The 17,361-nt window shown below is 48.2% G+C and overlaps 1 protein-coding gene across 1 annotated transcript in view; it reads left to right on the forward strand.

Annotated features, from left to right (window-relative positions):
• The window catches only part of PARN (poly(A)-specific ribonuclease), a 114,406-nt gene that overhangs the window by 22,821 nt on the left and 74,224 nt on the right, over positions 1-17,361 (forward strand). The window contains exons 9-15 of the mRNA XM_056122375.1: positions 851-889; positions 3,844-3,886; positions 5,422-5,502; positions 7,423-7,479; positions 13,628-13,705; positions 15,770-15,813; positions 17,234-17,276. Coding sequence (XP_055978350.1) covers positions 851-889; positions 3,844-3,886; positions 5,422-5,502; positions 7,423-7,479; positions 13,628-13,705; positions 15,770-15,813; positions 17,234-17,276 — 385 coding nt within the window. The remainder of the gene's footprint in view (positions 1-850; positions 890-3,843; positions 3,887-5,421; positions 5,503-7,422; positions 7,480-13,627; positions 13,706-15,769; positions 15,814-17,233; positions 17,277-17,361) is intronic.

Below are 17,361 nucleotides of genomic sequence, written 5' to 3' on the forward strand. Positions count from 1 at the left end.
GGCCCTTCCTGCTTCTCGGGGCTTCCCCCAGGGTCTGGAGAGCGTGGCGCTGAGCGTCAGTCCCAGGTTGGGTGACGGTGCTCCAACTGCCGTACTGTGTCTTGGCCCCAGAAGAAATTCACTAATTTTAATTTTTATTTATTGATTTTTTTTAGTGAACCAAAATAGTTTCATTTCAGGAAGTTTACTTAGCAAAATCTGAGGAGGGGGAGAGGTGGAGAAGGAAGCGGGAAGGGAAAGAGGGAAGAAGAGGAGGAAGGGGGGGGAGAGAGAGAGAGAGAGAGAGCGAGCAGCTCTGTGCTCAGGGATCACTCCTGGCGGTGCTTTGGGGACCATACGTGTGCTGTGTGCAAGAAGGTAGGCTGTGTGCAAGGCAAGCCCTCGACATGCTGTACTGCCGCTCTCGGAGAAAGCATGTTATTTATTTATTTTGTTGCATTTTGCCGCTTGTGATGGTGCCCTGGGGTCGCTCCCCACCGTGGATGGAATCTGGGCCTCCTGCGTGCATGTTCAGCCCCGCACCGGCTCTCTGCCCCAAGGACAGTTGGATGCGGGGAAGTGGCGAGGGTCCTCCAGTCGCCTACACAACTTGTTTCTGTTTGTCGGTCACGTGTCACTTCAAGGAGCAAAATGTCTTGTGACCGGCACAGTGGTTGCGACGTTTGCCTTGCCCTTGGCTGACCTGGGTTGATCTCTGGCGTCTGTGTGGTCCCCCGGGTGTTGCCAGGAGTAAGCCCTGAGCATGGCCAGAAGCAAACGAAAAACCCAAAATGTCTTTCCCAGTTTAGACTTGATCAGTTAGAATTCCCTTTTAAGAGCCCAAATCAACGCTTTTTCTTCTGTCTTTCAGGTTCCAGAGAAAGCTAATCTACCAGACTTTGAGCTGGAAGTAAGTGTGTGTGTGTGTGTGAGAGAGAGAGAAAGAGAGAGAGAGAACTGAGAGACTGGGCTTGAACCCCTGAGTGTGACCTCTCAGTGCACCTTTTCTTTTGGAATCCTGCCGTTGCTGCTGCTTTGACTATCCCAAGTTCATGTGCATGTCTTGATTCTGTCGTCTTTCCCACTTACCATCTTTTATTTGGGTGGGTGGGTGGTGGTGCCATGAGGGCTTGCAGGCTCCTGGCACTATGGCGGTGCAGGTCTGGTGGTTCACTCAGTGAGGTGCTGCTCAGGCCCAGTGGTGTTGGGGGACACCAGGACTATAGTTGGTGGGTGCTTGGGGGAGCATTTTTCTCTCTCTCTCTCTTTTTCTTATTAGTGAAACACCATAAGGTACAGTTATAGACTTACACATTTTTGTGCTTGGGTTTCAGTTATACAATGATCAAGTACCCATCCCTCCACCAGCGCCCATCCTCCACCACCACGGGTCCCAGCATCCCTCCCACCCCCCATCCCCCCCAACCCACCCTGCCTCTGTGGCAGGGCATTCCCTTTTGTTCTCTCTCTCTCCTTTTGGGTCCTGTGGTTTGCAAGAGAGGCATTGAGTGGCAATCATGTTTGGTCTATAGTCTACTTTCAGCATGCTTCTCGGGGAGGCATGTTTTGTTCATGGTTCAAAACCTCGCTGTTGTTTTGAAGCGTGCAGAAATGTATCAAATGTCAAAATAATTTTTTTTTTTAACTACCCACATAGTCATCTCGCTGCGCCCTGGAATGCCCCATGCAATCTAAAAAGACCGTCACAAGTTCTGTTAGGAAATAGGCATTGTTATATTTGGAAGCAGGATTTGACTTGTAATGAATTGACTGCATTATGTGTTGTAAGACATTTCAGAAAAATGCCTGTCTTAGAAAAAAAAATTATTTTGACATTTGATACATTTCTGCATGCTTCAAAACAGCAGCGAGGAAATGTTTCACACGACAGCTGAAATATTATGGATTTTTTTTTCTTGGGTAAGGGGAGGTTTGAGCTTTTCCTGGTGTTGCCCGGGATCTGTTCTCAACTCTCTGCTCACCATTGACCCCTGGCTGTAGTCGGGGGCCTGTATGTGGTGCTGGAGATTTGAACCCAAACCAGCGGGACGGAAGGCAAGTGCCTTAACCCTTCTGGCCTTGGAGTGATTTTACTGTAAATTTGTTAGTATAGTGATGCTTAATTTGTAACTTCGAGTTCCATGGCTGCTTTAAAAATGCACGTTTTTCTGGACGGCTACATGCAAAAAAAATGGGCTCCAAACTCTGCCTAACACCATGTACAAAAGTAAGATCGAAATGGATTAAAGACCTCAACATCAGACCAGAAACCATAAGGTACATTGAAGACAAAGTTGGCAAAACCCTCCATGACATTGAGGCTAATGGTATTTTCAGAGATGCCACGCCACTGGCCAAGCAAGTGAAAACAGAAATAGATAAATGGGACTATCTTAAACTAAGAAGCTTCTGCACCTCAAAAGAAACAGTGACCAAAATACAAAGACAGTCTACAGAATGGGAAAGGATATTCGCCGAATACACATCTGACAAGGGGTTGATATCAAGGATATACAAAGTACTGGTTGAACTCCACAAAAAGAAAACATCCAACCCCATCAAAAAATGGGGCAATGAAATGAACAGAAACTTTCTCAAAGAAGAAATCCGAATGGCAAAAAAGCACATGAGAAAATGCTCTGCATCATTAATTATCAGGGAGATGCAGATCAAAACCACAATGAGACACCATCTCACACCTCAGAGACTGGCCCACATCCAAAAAAAGAACAAAAGCAACCGATGCTGGCGTGGATGTGGCGAGAAAGGGACACTCCTTCACTGTTGGTGGGAATGCCGACTGGTTCAGCCCTTTTGGAAAACAGTATGGAAGATTCTCAAAAAATTAGAAATTGAGCTCCCATTTGACCCAGCAATACCACTCCTGGGAATATATCCCAGAGAGGCAAAAATGTATAGTCGAAGTGACATCTGCACTTGTTTGTTCATTGCAGCACTGTTTACAATAGCCAGAATCTGGAAGAAACCTGAGTGCCCAAGAACAGATGACTGGTTAAAGAAACTTTGGTACATCTACACAATGGAGTACTATGTAGCTCTTAGAAAAGATGAAGTCATGAACTTTACATACAAGTGGTACAATATGGAAAGTATCATGCTAAGCGAAATGAGTCAGAAAGAGAGGGATAGACATAGAAAGATTGCATTCATCTGGGGGATATAAAGTAACAAAATAGGAGATTAATACCCAAGAATAGCCGAGATCAGTACCAGGAGGATTACTCCATAGTTTAGAGGCCAGCCGGGCATTCTAGGGGAAAGGGCAGCTCAGATAGAGAAGGGAGCACCAAATAAAGGGTGTTTGGAGGATCCTCCCAGGAGGGGAGATGCATCTTGAAAGTAGACTATGGACTGAACATGATTGCCACTCAATGCCTCTTTTGCAGACCACAACACCCAAAAGGAGAGAGAGAACAAAAGGGAATGCCCTGCCACAGAGGGATGGTGGGGGTGGGTGTGGGAGGGATACTGGGATCCATGGTGGTGGAAAATGAGCACTGTGGAGGGATGGGTACTTGATCATTGTATAATCGAAACCCAAGCACAAAAATTTTTAAGTCTACAACTGTACCTCATGGTGTTTCACTAATAAAAAAAATAAAAGGGAAAAAAATGCAGGTTTTTGTTTTCTGTTTTAGTTTTTGGGCTACTCTTTGCAGTGCTCAGGGCTTACTCCTGGCTCTGTGCTCAGAAATCATTCCTGTTGGCTGTGCTCACAGGACCATATGCGGTTCAAGGGCCTGAAGCCAGGTGCCAGGCTAGAGCCTTACTGCTCTGGCCCTCAGTGCAGGGCTTTAATTGTCACTGTCTGACCTGATGTCACGTTTTCTCTTTGTTCTTTAGGTACCCCAAGGGCATTCACGTTGAGACTTTAGAAACGGAAAAGGTAACCTCAGGAGTCAGCCAGGGCTGACAGCTAAACATGTAATAGAGCACTGATGCGCTGGAGCTCGCATCCACACCTGGCCACTCCTGGGGACACTCCACGACTTCTCTCAGCTGCTTTCTCATTTACATGAGCCTGATGTATGGCTGTGCCTGATGCTGATGGCTCACGCCTTTCTTAGAGCCTGTGGTGGTGAGCGAGTGGAAAACAGCCAATGTTGGTTTGTGGTCTGCTTAGAGCAGAATGCTGAGTGGGTGGGGCCAGGGCGCTCACCTTGCACCTGTCTGACCTGGGCTCGATCCCCAGCATCCCCTGGAGTGATCCCTGAGTATTGAGGCAGGTGTAAGCCCTGAATATCTCTGATATACCCCCGAAAGTGCCCCCCCCCAAAATCCAAAATCAACATCAGCGACAACAGAAAGCTAGAGTAGTGTGCATGAAGAATGACCCTCTGTTTTTTGAATGTGGGGGATTAAGCGTTGCTGTTGGTCACTTCTTCCCAAGGAGAGTGGATCAAACCTTGATGGGTAATGGTGGGTCGACTCTTTGACACTTTCAGAGTCTCGTTGGGGCAGGGAGATAGCCCATGTGGTAGGGCACAAGTCCAGTCTTCGACAAGATCCTAGAGGCCTTGAAGAAATGTGGCTCTGCGAATGAACTGGGGGTGGGGGTGGGGTCTGTGATTCCGTGACAGAGCACTTGTTGACACACTTGTGACTACCTTGGGTTGACTTCTCTCTTTCTCAAAGAGAGAATTTAGTTCTTGTTTTAAGACCTTGAGACTGGCACGTACCTTGAATGTGGGTTAATGGACACATCCCACAGCACTAGCATCAAGTGTGTTCATCCAGATGTCAGATTAAGAGGTTGAATAAATTGGGACCAGAGAGATGGCATAGGGGATAAGGCGCTTGCCTTGCAAGGCAGCCGGCCCAGGTTGGTCCCTGGCGCCCCATACAGTCCCCCGCACCCCCATCATAAGTGATCTCTGAGTGCGGTGTTAGGAGTAAGCCTGGAGCACTGTGTGACTGAAAAAAGATCAAGTAAATTTAAAAACAATCTTACTATAAGATAAATATCAAAGTTTGACGCAGGGTTTGTATTTAACCAGTTGAAAATGCAAGTTAGTATGTGAGAAATAAGGTGCCGGTCATATGACAAGTCACCATTAATGTCAGGCATTGTTCTTACGTTTGTGAAATATGCCGGAGATCTTCTGCAACTCAGGTTCACGTGCAGTGTAATTTTTTAGTGTTCTGTTTTGAAAGCTATTCTCTCAGACCATCAACAGCAGCGAAACATCTATTGTGTTGAATCAGTAAACCGTGGAAAAATGTGGAGACACGGGCACAGTTTTGGCTGTAATGATCGACTTAATTTTTGGTGGCCTTGGAAAGTGTTTTCCCTGTGCTTACGGCAGGAAGGCCTGCAGCGATAGAAAAGTGCAACTTCTAATAGTAGCTATATCTGAAGTTGGAAATGGGGATGGTGGTGAAGTTCTTTCTGGAAAACTGTACATCTGCTTCGTCTTTTAGAAAGAACGGTACATCGTTATCAGCAAAGTCGATGAAGAAGAGCGTAAACGGCGAGAGCAGCAGAAACAAGCCAAAGAGCAGGTAACCCGCCGCGTTCTCCTCCTTGCCTTGGGGTGAGAAGTGGCAGGGATGGGGTTCTGATCGATCTCCTCTCCATGACTTCTAGAGCCTTGTGACTTCGTTGAAGGACGAGGTATTTACCGTAGGAGAACTGGGTTTGTAGGAAACTCTGGGATAGAGTGGGAGCAGGCTGAGGGGAGGTTTTGGGACACAGCCAACACGGTCTGACCCTGAGGCTGGTCTCAAGTGCCCGCCCTGCGGCCCTCTCACTCTGATCCCACCTGGAGACATTTTAGAGGATAGAATCAAGGGAATTTGTGATTGGATTTGAATGGGAAGGGGAGATGGAGACGTTTGGTAGAGATTTGGAACGTTGGGTCCGTTGACATCAGTGAGCTTAGATGGGGTGACTAGAGTGACTGGTGGCGGAGACCAGGGGTGGCGTAGGCGTAGGTGGGTGTCCTGCGGACCCCTTGAGAGGACAGGGCAGTCTGACCATAAGGAGATGGGGAGTTTCTTTCATCTGCGGAAAGAAGTAAGCAGAGAAGGAAGCTGGGCCTTATGGGGGCAGGTCAGAAAAAGGTTGAGAAGAGTCAGGGTAAGACCTGGCCACTGGGTTTAGCTTGAGGAGTAATTTTGCTCTTTCGAGGCATTTTTCCTCCCTCTTTCTTTTCTTTCTTCCTTTTTTACTCTCTCTTTCTTTCTCTTTTCTGTCTTTCCTTTCTCTTGTTTTCTTTCTTTGTTTCTGGTTTTTTTTTTTTTCCAGAATTTTTAGAATGTGGATGTAACCTTGTGGTAGAGTGCTTGCCTCACAGATCTGAGCCCTGGGTTTGATCGCCAGCATCACCAGAAAATAATTTAAAAAGGAAAATTAGAGAAGATAAACAGAAGTTTTGCACAAGGAAGCCATGCAAAATTTCAAGTAGCCTTTACGTTTTACTCTTTTGTTCTGGATTTGTGGACACACCTGGCAGCGCCCAGGGCTTAGTCCTGGCTCTGCACTCAGGAATCAGTCCTGAGGAATCAGGCCTCAGGGGACTGTGTAGGATGCTGGGGATCGAACCTGGGTTGGCCATGTGCAAGACACGTGCCCTCCCCTCTATTGCTCTGGTCCACTTAGCAGTGTGATTGCTGGATCAGGGGAGTTTCTTTGACTTTTGGGGAATTGTTGTACAATTTCTGAAAATGTCTGTCTCACTTCTTTCTCATCCTGCCTTTGGGATGCAGGTTCTAATTTCTCACTGTCCTCACCCGCCCTTATTATCCTTGGCAGAGGTGAGTGGTGGCAGCGAGGGTAAAGCCTGAGAGCAGGGGCAGGAGGAGCCGGGGAGTTCCGGGTCTCTGGAGAGCAGGAGCAGGGGCAGGACTTTTCAGTATTGCCGCCAAGAAGAGTCTTGAAGGGGCCAGAGTCGGTGGAGGTTAGAGTTAATGAAGGAGACTTGAGATCGCTAGAAATTGAGCCGGTTTAAGCAGTGCTGAAAAGAAAACAGGCTAGGAGAAACGGAGTGGGAACGAGTCTCAGAGCGCTGTGGCATAAATTGTGTGAGTAGGCAGATTGACAGAGCAGAAGTCAGCACTGAGGGGCCTCACCAGTGTGTCTCCGGGTTTCCTCAGGATTTAGTGCAGTATTGAGTCTAGGCAGCAGGTGGCAGCTTTTTAAAATTCGTGCTTTGAAGGCTGCCAGAATCTTGGAAATTTCAGCAAATAATGTGAAATAGTGGGGGAAATCCTCAGCGTATTTTAGTAACTAAGGAGTCATTTGCCACGTGGTTATTTTACTTTCTGAATCATGTTCATAGATTATTTTAGACGTCTTTGCTGGGATAATGGATGCCCATGAAAATAAAACTAACAAATTTCAGTGTGTTTTGGTTGGGAGCAATTAGGTTTTAACTCATTCAGATAAACGTCTGGACATCAGTAGTTTATTTTCTTAACTAGGAGGAGCTGAATGACGCTGTGGGATTTTCTAGAGTTGTTCATGCCATAGCTAACTCGGTAAGTAAAAACCAGATCTTTTCCTTTTAGTCTGATTCCTGATCAATGTAAAGTGAAATTCCTAATTCTCATCACAAATCGATCAGTTTGACATACTTTGGACGTTTACCCAGAGGTGAATGGGTGGGAGGAAGGAGTTAGAATTTCAGGCCGGCGTCATGCATCATGATTCTGATTGTGGTACAGCAGCACAATCGCTGAGTCATATCCAAGCATATTTCAGAACACCCGTCTTGCCAGAGGCCCAGAGGGCCGCTCTGTGATGTCTTTCAGTGATTACGTTAAAGCGAAGTTTGCTCATCTCAAAGCCAGTAAGATATAAAATACGAAAGGAAGGTCCAGGGGGAAACGACCAGGTATTTGGCTGAAGGATTTTACTTCCCAAGTAGAAGAATCTAGGGAGGGAATGGTTGTTCATAATTGTAATTCTGTAGCACTGTCCTCCGGTTGTTCATCAGTTTGCTGGAGCGGGCACCAGTAACATCTCCGTTATGAGACTTGTTGTTACTGTGTTTGGCATATTGAATTCGTCACGAGAAGGTTGCCAGGCTTTGCCATGTGGGCGAGATACTCTCCGTAGCTTGCCGGGCTCTCAGAGAGGGGTGGAGGAATGAACCCGAGTCGGCCGCGTGCAAGGCAAACGCCCTGCCCACTGTGCTATCGCTCAGCCCCTGACACACACATTTTCGTAGATGAACTGGGCCGTACTGCCAGTGGCTCTATGAAGCGCACGTCCATGCCAGATTGCTGCGGCATTGGAGTCTCCTCAGCTTGATTTTCCCCGAGCAGCGGGCGGTGGGAAAAGGAATCCTGCCCCCACGGAGGGTTCGCCTTGTCCTTCCATGCGGAGGTGGGCTTCAAGGATGCTCTCGGGCTGTCAGGCCCCCTTGGAATTGTGAGACTGCTCTGCTCACAATTGGGACACCTACAGCAGGTTGTAGATGTCCGGACAGGAGCACCTAGTGGGAGGGACCCCTTACTTCACTGGGGGTGGGTGGCAGTTACAGAGTCTTTCTTGGCTCATCGAGAGCTCTTCTCTGAAGTAACTGAGTTTCAGAACCAAATGGATGGAGACTTGGGCTGGCCAGGGCAGGAGGAAAAGTATGGTCCATTCAGAAGAGGCACACAGGACTGGAGTGATAGCGTAGCGGAGAAGGTGTTTGCCTTGCATGCGGCCGACCTGCGTTCAATTCCCAGCATCCCATATGGTCCCCTTATCACCGCCAGGAGTAATTCCTGAGTGCATGAGCCAGGAGTAACCTCTGTGGATCGCCAGGTGTGACCCAAAAAGGAAAAAAAAGAAGGGGCACACATTCCTGGTGTCCAGAGTCAGAACCCCACTGCACCCGGGGGGCCTGCAGACGGAGTGGAGGTGGTTGGGGCCTGGTTTGAGGTCGGCCTTCAGCTGCACATGTGGTCATGCTTGCCTCTGAACTCCTGTAGCCCCCGGAAGGGTGTGGATACTGTCCCCGAGGTGGGACTTTGCTTACCAGCAGGCCCGTGCTGTGCCCCTGTCTGCCACTGCCCTCCAGGGCGCTCCCGTGAGTGGCCGGTCATTGCCTTCCTGTCCCAGAGCAGCAGCATAGCCCCATTTGCTAGAGTCACACATGTGTGTGTAAAAGGTGCTGCCTGCGAGCCCTGGCTTGGGGAACATTCATCAGAATGGAGGAACGGAGGGCACACATTGGCGTTCGATTAGTTGAAAAGCAATTTTATTGAAAATGGTATTAAGAACATGCCGTGATTCTTGACATCAACAATGAAGGGAATAAAAAAATTCAGTCTGTTTAACAGAATTAGAAATATTTTTCACCTTTTAGTATCGTGAATTTTTTTTTTTTTTGGGTCACACCTGGCTATGCACAGGGGTTACTCCTGGTTCTGCACTCAGGAGTCACTCCTGGCAGTGCTTGGGGCCATAGGGGATGCTGGGAATCGAACCCGGGTTGGCCGCGTGCAAGGCAAACGCCCTACCCGCTGTGCTATCTCTCCAGCCCACGTGAATGTATCTTTTAAAAATAGTTTAAAAAGTCGTAAAGAATACTCCCGTTGCAGGAGCAATAGTACGGTAGTAAGGTGCTTTCCTTGTACTTGCCTGACCCAGGTTCAGTTCCTGGTGTCCTATATGATCCCCTGAGCACTGCAAGGGGTGATTCCTGAGTGCAGAGCCAAGAGTAAGCCCTGCGGGGGCCGGAGTGATAGCACAGTGGGTAGGGCATTTGCCTTGCATGTGGTCGACTTGGGTTCGAGTTCCAGCATTCCATAGGGTCCCCCGAGCACTGCCAGGAGCAATTCCTAAGTGCAAAGCCAGGACTGAGCATCGCCAGGTGTGACTTCAAAAATAGCACTGTAGCACTGTCCTCCCGTTGTTCATTGATTTGCTCGAGCGGGCACCAGTAACATCTCCATTTGAGATTTGCTGTTACTGTGTTTGGCATATCGAATACGTCATGGGAAGCTTGACAGGCTTTGCTGTGCGGGGGAGATACTCTCGGTAACTTGCTGGGCTCTCCGAGAGGGGCGGAGGAATCAAGCCTGTCGGCTGGGTCGGTTGTGTGCAAGGCAAATGCCCTACCTGCTGTGCTATCGCTCCAGTCCTACTCAAAAATAAACAACAACAAAAAAAGAGCCCGGGGTCAGAGCGATATTACAGCAGGTAGGGCGTTTGCCTTGCACATGGCTGACCCGGGTTCAATCCCCAGCATCCCATATGGTCTCCCAAGCACCGCCAGGAGTGATTCCTGAGTGCAGAGCTAGGAGTGACCCCTGAGCATTGCTGGGTATTACCCAAAAAGCAAAAAAAGAGCATTGCTATCGTGGCCCCCAAATAAAACAAAAAAAGAATACACTTTATTATTATTTTTATTTTTATGATGTAGGAGCACTGCTGTTTAAAGAATACACTCTTAAAGAGACGTTCAGTGTTGCCTTACAAATCAGTCATTAGTTCACGGTGCTTAGCATCTTTAGCCATGTCTTCAGCCTGAGGTTTTTAATAAATAGGAGTGGCGTTACTGCAGGTAGGGAGCTTGCCTTGCGTGCTGACCCACATGGGTTTGTGTGTAAACTCAAAAAAGACGGCAGCGGCCTTTCTCTCCACCCGCCCGCGTTCGGTAGTCTCACGCCCGTCCCCCTATCCCGGGAGGCCGATGGCGATGGGCAGGCGAAGGAAGGAAACGAGGGCCAGGCTGGTTGGTCCTAGTTGCAGTTCATTCCATTCCCAACTCCATTCTCCTCGGATTCTCCTCCTGCTTCTTCCTCCTCCATGCTACTTTGTTCTCCTTCTCAATCCCCCTCCATCCCCCTGGCTCTGGAATCTGGATCCCCTTTCTCCTTCTCCTTCTGGAGTCTAGATGGTTTTTTTTTTGGCTTTTTGGGTCACACCCGATGATTCTCAGGGGTTACTCCTGGCTCTATACTCAGAAATTACTCCTGGCGGTGCTTGGGGGACCATATGGGATGCTGGGAATTGAACCCGGATCGGCCGCGTGCAAGGCAAACGCTTTACCCGCTGTGCTATGGCTCCAGCCCCTGGAGTATGGATCTTGATCCCCCAGCCCACTCTTTTTTTTTTTTTTTTAATTTTTATTAGTGAAACACCATGAGGTACAGTTGTAGAGTTGGGTTTTGGTTATACAATGATCAAATACCCATCTCTCCACTAGTGCCCATTTTCCACCACCATGGATCCCAGTATCCCTCCCACCCCCATCTCCCTCATCCCACCCTGCCTCTGTGGCAGGGCATTCCCTTGTGTTCTCTCTCCTTTTGGGTGTTGTGGTCTGCAAAAGAGGCATTGAGTGGCAGTCATGTTCGGTCCATAGTCTACTTTCGACATGCATCTCCCCTCCTGGGAGGATCCTCCAAACACCCTTTATTTGGTGCTCCCTTCTCTATCTGAGCTGCCCTTTCCCCTAGAATGCCCGGCCCCCAGCGCACTCTTACAGTCTAGCAGTCTAGTTATATTCCCCAGCGTGAGGGGTTGGGGTAACAATTACACATAGGTGTGGTCACAATCAATAGGGGTAGAGTTCTTTCCCTTGGGGAAAGCTGCTTCTAGGACAGATTCTCATTATCACGTCGACCCACCCTAGAACGAAATCCCTTGGGTGTGTTTCTCCTCTCCTTGTCCAACAGACATATAAGCATTCATAATATTAATCATTTTCTATGGATACAGTAAGAAATACATTCACAATCACGATCATCCTGTTGTTCGTCAATTGCCTCGAGCAGGCACCAGTAACATCTCCTTCATCCTAGCCCTGAGATTTTTTTTTAAAAAGTGCCATATTCAAGGCTCTTTCAGGGTTAGGAGAAAGAGACCCGTCATTGTTACTGGTATTTGGCATATTGGGTATGCCACGGGGAGTTTGTCAGACTCTGCCGTGCGGGCAGGTCACATTCCACATTCCGTAGCCTGCCAGGTTGTCCAAAGCAAGAATGAGATAGTAAGATGTCACACGGCCGCAAATGCAGCCTCATGCTTCTGGGAGCTGGGTTTTATAGTCTTTGGGTCTTGGCCATTGATGGGATTACACCAGGGAGCCAGTTGGTGGGTGTGACCCCTGCCTACTGGAAGGTGGAGGATCTGGGTGGAGGATGCTCAGCCCCTATCCAAGCAGGTTTGGAGATCTCAGCCCCGGGACCCGCATGCCTTTGTTCCTCTGCCAGTACCTTCATGCGTGTGGAGAGTGGTCTCAGAAATACATGAAGCTTATAGAATTGCTCTCCTAGGGCCATCTCGATCTCAGACTACAGTCCTCAGACCAGATAGTCTTTCCTATCCCTAGCAGGGTCCTAGTCTCGTCGCTACTTTTGGATCATGACAACATTTGTCTATGATCAAACTCTTATAGTTAAGAATTGTGGCACTTTGACCTGGCCCATTTCGATGCCAGGGTAGCTCACAGCTTGCCTTGGGTCCATTCAGTCTCTTGTCGGGACCCTGCTTTTGGGTGCTAGGAACTAAGGGCAACTGAGGCTGAAGTCGAGAAAGCAGATGCCCAGGAGTGAATAATATTCAAAGCCAATTAAATCCTAAGTTACAAAGCATAATATTAACTGTCTTCCTGTATCTATACAAATAGGACATTGCTTTAAAGTAAACTATTCAAAAGACATCAGGAGAGGAGAAAGGCAATATTAACCTACAGTACAATTCCAGTGTCCTAGAAGGATCTGAGCTTACAAATTAACAGAGTCTGATTGGAGGAAAAGCTGATTGACTGGTTGGGGAAGAGAGCAGAGAGAGGAGGTTACAGATAAACGAAGGAACGGGAGTGACTCGGGAGCCCTTTGATGGGTGTAGCCTGATAAACCTAAGCTCCTCTGGCAAGGGGGAAAGGACAAAGCAATATTATCCTACGGGTTTGATTCTGGGCATTTCCCAAGGTCCCCTGAGCCCGTCAGAAGTGCTCCTTGAGTGCAGAGCCAGGAGTAATCCCTGACCACTGCCGTGTGTGGCTCCCCAAAAGGTGATCTGCTATTTTTTGTTTTGTTCTTTGAGCCACACCTGATGGTGCTCACGGCTTACTCCCGGCTCTTCATTACTTCTGATTCTTGGGTGTAGCGTTGTCAACAAAAATTACAGAAAAGATGAATGAAATAAAAATAATGTGGAGCTGTTTTCCATTGCAGCCTGGCCTTTATACCCTCAAACCGAAGAGAAAGGAAGCCAGCTCTGATTTACTTGACTGCATAAATGTCTACTTTGTTGAGTCAAACTTTGGGCTTACTCCCAGCTCTTAGCTCAGGGTTCACTTTTTGTGATCATGGAAGGTCACATGTTGTTCTGAGGATCAGACAGGTTGGCTTAACCCTCTGTACTCTGTACTCTGTCTCACCTCCGTGTATAATTTTGTTGTTGTTGTTGTTTTGTTTTTGGGCAATGCACAGGGGTTACTCCTGGCTCTGTGTTCAGGAATTACTCCTGGCAGTGCTTGGGGGACTCTCTGGGATGCTGGGAACCGAACCCGGGCTGGAAAGGCTCTACCCGCTGTGCTATCGCTCCAACCCCAGTATTTTTTAAATGTTGAAGTGCAAGTATGGTACAGAGTCCTCATGGAGTGGGACCTGTGCGTTTCAGCCTCAAGGCCTAATGTTGAATTGGTGTCTCGACGTTCTCTTCCCGATTTTGCCTCTGCAGGGAAAGCTGGTCATCGGACATAATATGCTCCTGGACGTCATGCACACGGTCCATCAGTTCTACTGCCCGCTGCCCACGGTGAGTGCCTGCTGTCCGACTCACAGGCCATTCTCACCTCGGGGGCGGGCGCTCGGGCCGAGTCTGAAGCCCAGCATACATTCGGAAGAGAGATGCGTAGCCTGTTGGGAGGGTTTGGTTGTCAGCTGCTTCCTGAGCAAGGCGCAGTGTGTTTTGCCGTGGTGCCAGTGGTTGGTCAACTCGTGCTGGGCAGAGCTTCTCGGGCCCCAGGTTAAGACACGTGGGCCGAGAGCCAGGCAGCTAGGCAGCTGCACGGGCCTGCAGCGTTGGTGCTCCCGCCTGCCGCGCCACTTCCTGTTAGCTCAGGCTTGACTGGGCTGTGTTTACTCACTCTCGGTGCAGCGAAGGCATCGGCTTCTCTGGCTCCCTGGGAGGAGAGCTCCTCTCTCCGTCCCCTTCCCGCTTCTCCTCTCCCTGTGCTCTGCCCTGTCCTTTCCCCATTCCCTTCCTCCTCTCCCTGTGCTCTGGCCTGTGTGCCCCCTCCACACCCCTGCTCTGCCGCAGGGTCATTTCATCCACTGCTGTGCTGTGGCCTCTGTCCCCACTGCAGATGTCCCCGTGCTGAATGTCACGTGTCTTCCTGGATGGCTCCCGGGCTCGGGTGTGGGTAGAGTTTATGTCTCCAGTGGAGCTTGTGCCTGATGGCTCTGATCTGCGGCTCTTTAAGTGACACCCAGTCACCAGTGGCTTTTGTTGGTTCTGTTTGGCTGTCTCAGAACTCCTGTGGCCGGAGCTGGTTACTCATGGCCCCCTAGGGCTCCTCTTGGTGCTGTCTCTCCAGACGAAGGCTTTGCGTGTTGCTAGCGGGTTGCCTTATTTTTCCCGTAGGTAACACACACATACCTGCCACCTTTAGCTTCCTTTCAATCACTGTATTTCAGTTGTTGTTCTTGGGGTACACCCAGCTGTGCCCTTAACTCTGTGTTCGGGGATCACTCCTGGCGGTGCCCAGGGAGTACTTAGGAATCACTACCAAGCGCAGAACCAGGAATAACCCCTGATTTCTGGACGTGGCCCCAGTCCTCCCCCACCCCCCAAAAACCCAGCTTTGCTCTTAACAAGTCATCATGAACAATTTGTAAACGGTGGTGTTTAAATTAAAGGAATCAAACTAGAAATCAGCTGTTTGTAAGTCATGGAAGTGACCATAATTCCAACTTTTTTTTTCTTGTTAGTCTTTTATATGTAGTGATATCAAGAGTTTACAGTCACCTGTGCATTTAGCAGTGAAACTACTTGCCTGTATTGTCTGTTAATTTGACAGGAGTCTCCGAGTGTAGTTCATGTTGACCAAGTAATATAGTTTGTATTTACAGGCTTGGAAAGCTACTTGGAAATGGTAGTTTCCTATGAAGCATGAATAGTACTACAGGGGGGAATATTTAGTCAGGAATGAGACTGCCCAGTGTCGCCTGGAGATGACATGAACGAACGCTTCCAGAATTTGAGCAGTATCATTTTAGCTTTGGACTTCCTGATGAAAATAAACCAGAGAAATGGATCACCTAATCCAGGCACTTGCCTACTGGTGCCATTTGAGCGATTTTCTGACTAATCAAAAATCAGAGCAAGAATATTTGTGTGTGTGTGTGTGTGTGTGTGTGTGTGTGTGTATGTATGTATGTGTTGGAAAGATGGTGTATTAGAGCCATCTTAGCCAGCACATCTAAGGGATTTCATTAATGTGTAATACAGTTTCAGTGTTTTCATTTCCTGCATAAGCCATTTTATTGAAGTAACTGCTAATCTCATGATCAGAATGATTTTGTGCAGGAGATCTTTTTTCTTGCAAAGTTTTCTACCTTTACCCTCCTAGTTTAGCCGTAATTCGTGCTTAAACTTGTCTAATTTGGCCATGTAGGACATTATGTCAGATTATAAGTTTCAATTAGTGATACATTACAAAAAGTTTAAAAGTAATTACTCCCTGGATATGCATTTAGCCGGAAGGGCCCGTGTGAGGCTTCTGTTGCTTTGGAGGAAAGAGCTGGAACTGGAACGACTTTATGCATCTAACACTGAGTCTGTTAATCAGATGGTAACAAGTCATTTTCTTGTATTTAGGACTTAAACGAGTTTAAGGAGATGACGACGTGTGTTTTCCCCAGGTAAGCTTTCTGTGCGGATTTTTTCTTTTAACAGCCCCAATGCACTTCTGGTCCAAGTAGATACATGGTCGTTCATTTAAACATTACAGTCCAGTTTAGAGAAGCTGGGATATGGGTTAAGAGCTCAACTTTGGATTGGTTTGTTTTAATCACTGATGATAATTTTTGCCAAAAATCAGAATTTCAACTGAGTGAAAATGAACAGCAGAACTCTTTGGTTTCATTTTGTTTTGGGATCACACGTAGCGATGCTCAGGGTTGTTCCTGGCTCTTCACTCAGGAATCACTCCTAGTGGTGCTAGGGACGCCGGAGATCTAATCCAGTTGGCTCATGCAAGCAGAGGGCCTCCCCACTGTCTTGCTGCTCCAGCATACAACCGAACTCTTACGTGGCCCGCAGCTTGTTAGTCTGAAGGACTCGGTGGGCTTTTCTGGGCTGCTTCTGTTCTTTCTAGTGTCCTGGACGGACCGGGTCCTTGTTGAAGCATCCAGTTGAGAATGTAATGTGGTCAGTTGAAAACCTTATGTTAAGAGGTCTTTCTTTTTCTTTTCTTTTTTCTTTTTGGGTCACACCCAGTGATGCTCAGGGGTTCTTCCTGGCTCTGTACTCAGGAATTACTCCTGGTGGTGCTCGGGGAACCATATAGGATGCTGGGGATTGAACCCGGGTCGGCTGCAAGCAAGGCAGATGCCCTCCCTGCTGTACTATTGCTCCAGCCCCAGAGGTGTTGTTTTTTTTTTAACCCACACCACTATAACTTAGTGTCCTGCTCTGTTGGTGTGTCCCACAGTTAATGGTGCACATTAGATTCTGACATGTCAGCTGTCTGTCGATCTTTTGTTAGCCACATGGAATGTACAGAGCGTCCACATGGGAGGCCCTTCTTGAGAGGGGCTGGCCTGCTCCCCCTTGCTCCGGAAGTTGGGGCAGTTGCTCTCCTCGCCAGGCTGCTTTTGTGTGCTTGCCTCCTGAGTTCCTGTCGCTCTGAAAAGAAGGGTACCTTTCAGTCTGTCTCTTCACTGCCTCATTTTCTTTTGTTTTAAGTATTCAAACCTCTGAAATAGAAAAGTAAGAAGTAACCCTAACCTGAGCCTCTCCGATGCAGGTTTTGACCCTCTTAAGCATTGGCGTGCTCCGGTCTGGGATGTGGTGGGGGATGTAAGAGCTTGGGACCTGAGACCCGTAGTCTTGGGACTTGCCTTTGGCAGCGGCTGAGCCCCACGCAGTCTGGTGGCCCTGGAACAGCACCTCCCCTCTCCCCCACCTCCCATCTGATGAGCCAGGACTGCTGGCGCTCTGTTCACGACAGCTCCTGTGATCACTCTCCCTGTCCACGGTTAAGCCCGCAGACTCCCCTGAGTAGAATAGGTTTTGTGATCGACATTCTGTTTACCTTGCTAAATGTGCTTCTGTTTTTAGACTCCTGGATACAAAATTGATGGCCAGCACACAGCCTTTTAAGGTATTTGAAAGATTGGAACTACCACTGATAAGTTATAGTTTGGGATTTTGTTTTTCATTTTGGTCCACACCCGGCAATGCTTAGA

This window comes from Sorex fumeus, unplaced genomic scaffold (genome assembly GCF_029834395.1).
Source record: "Sorex fumeus unplaced genomic scaffold, SorFum_2.1 ptg000045l, whole genome shotgun sequence".
NCBI classification, from domain to species: domain Eukaryota; kingdom Metazoa; phylum Chordata; class Mammalia; order Eulipotyphla; family Soricidae; genus Sorex; species Sorex fumeus.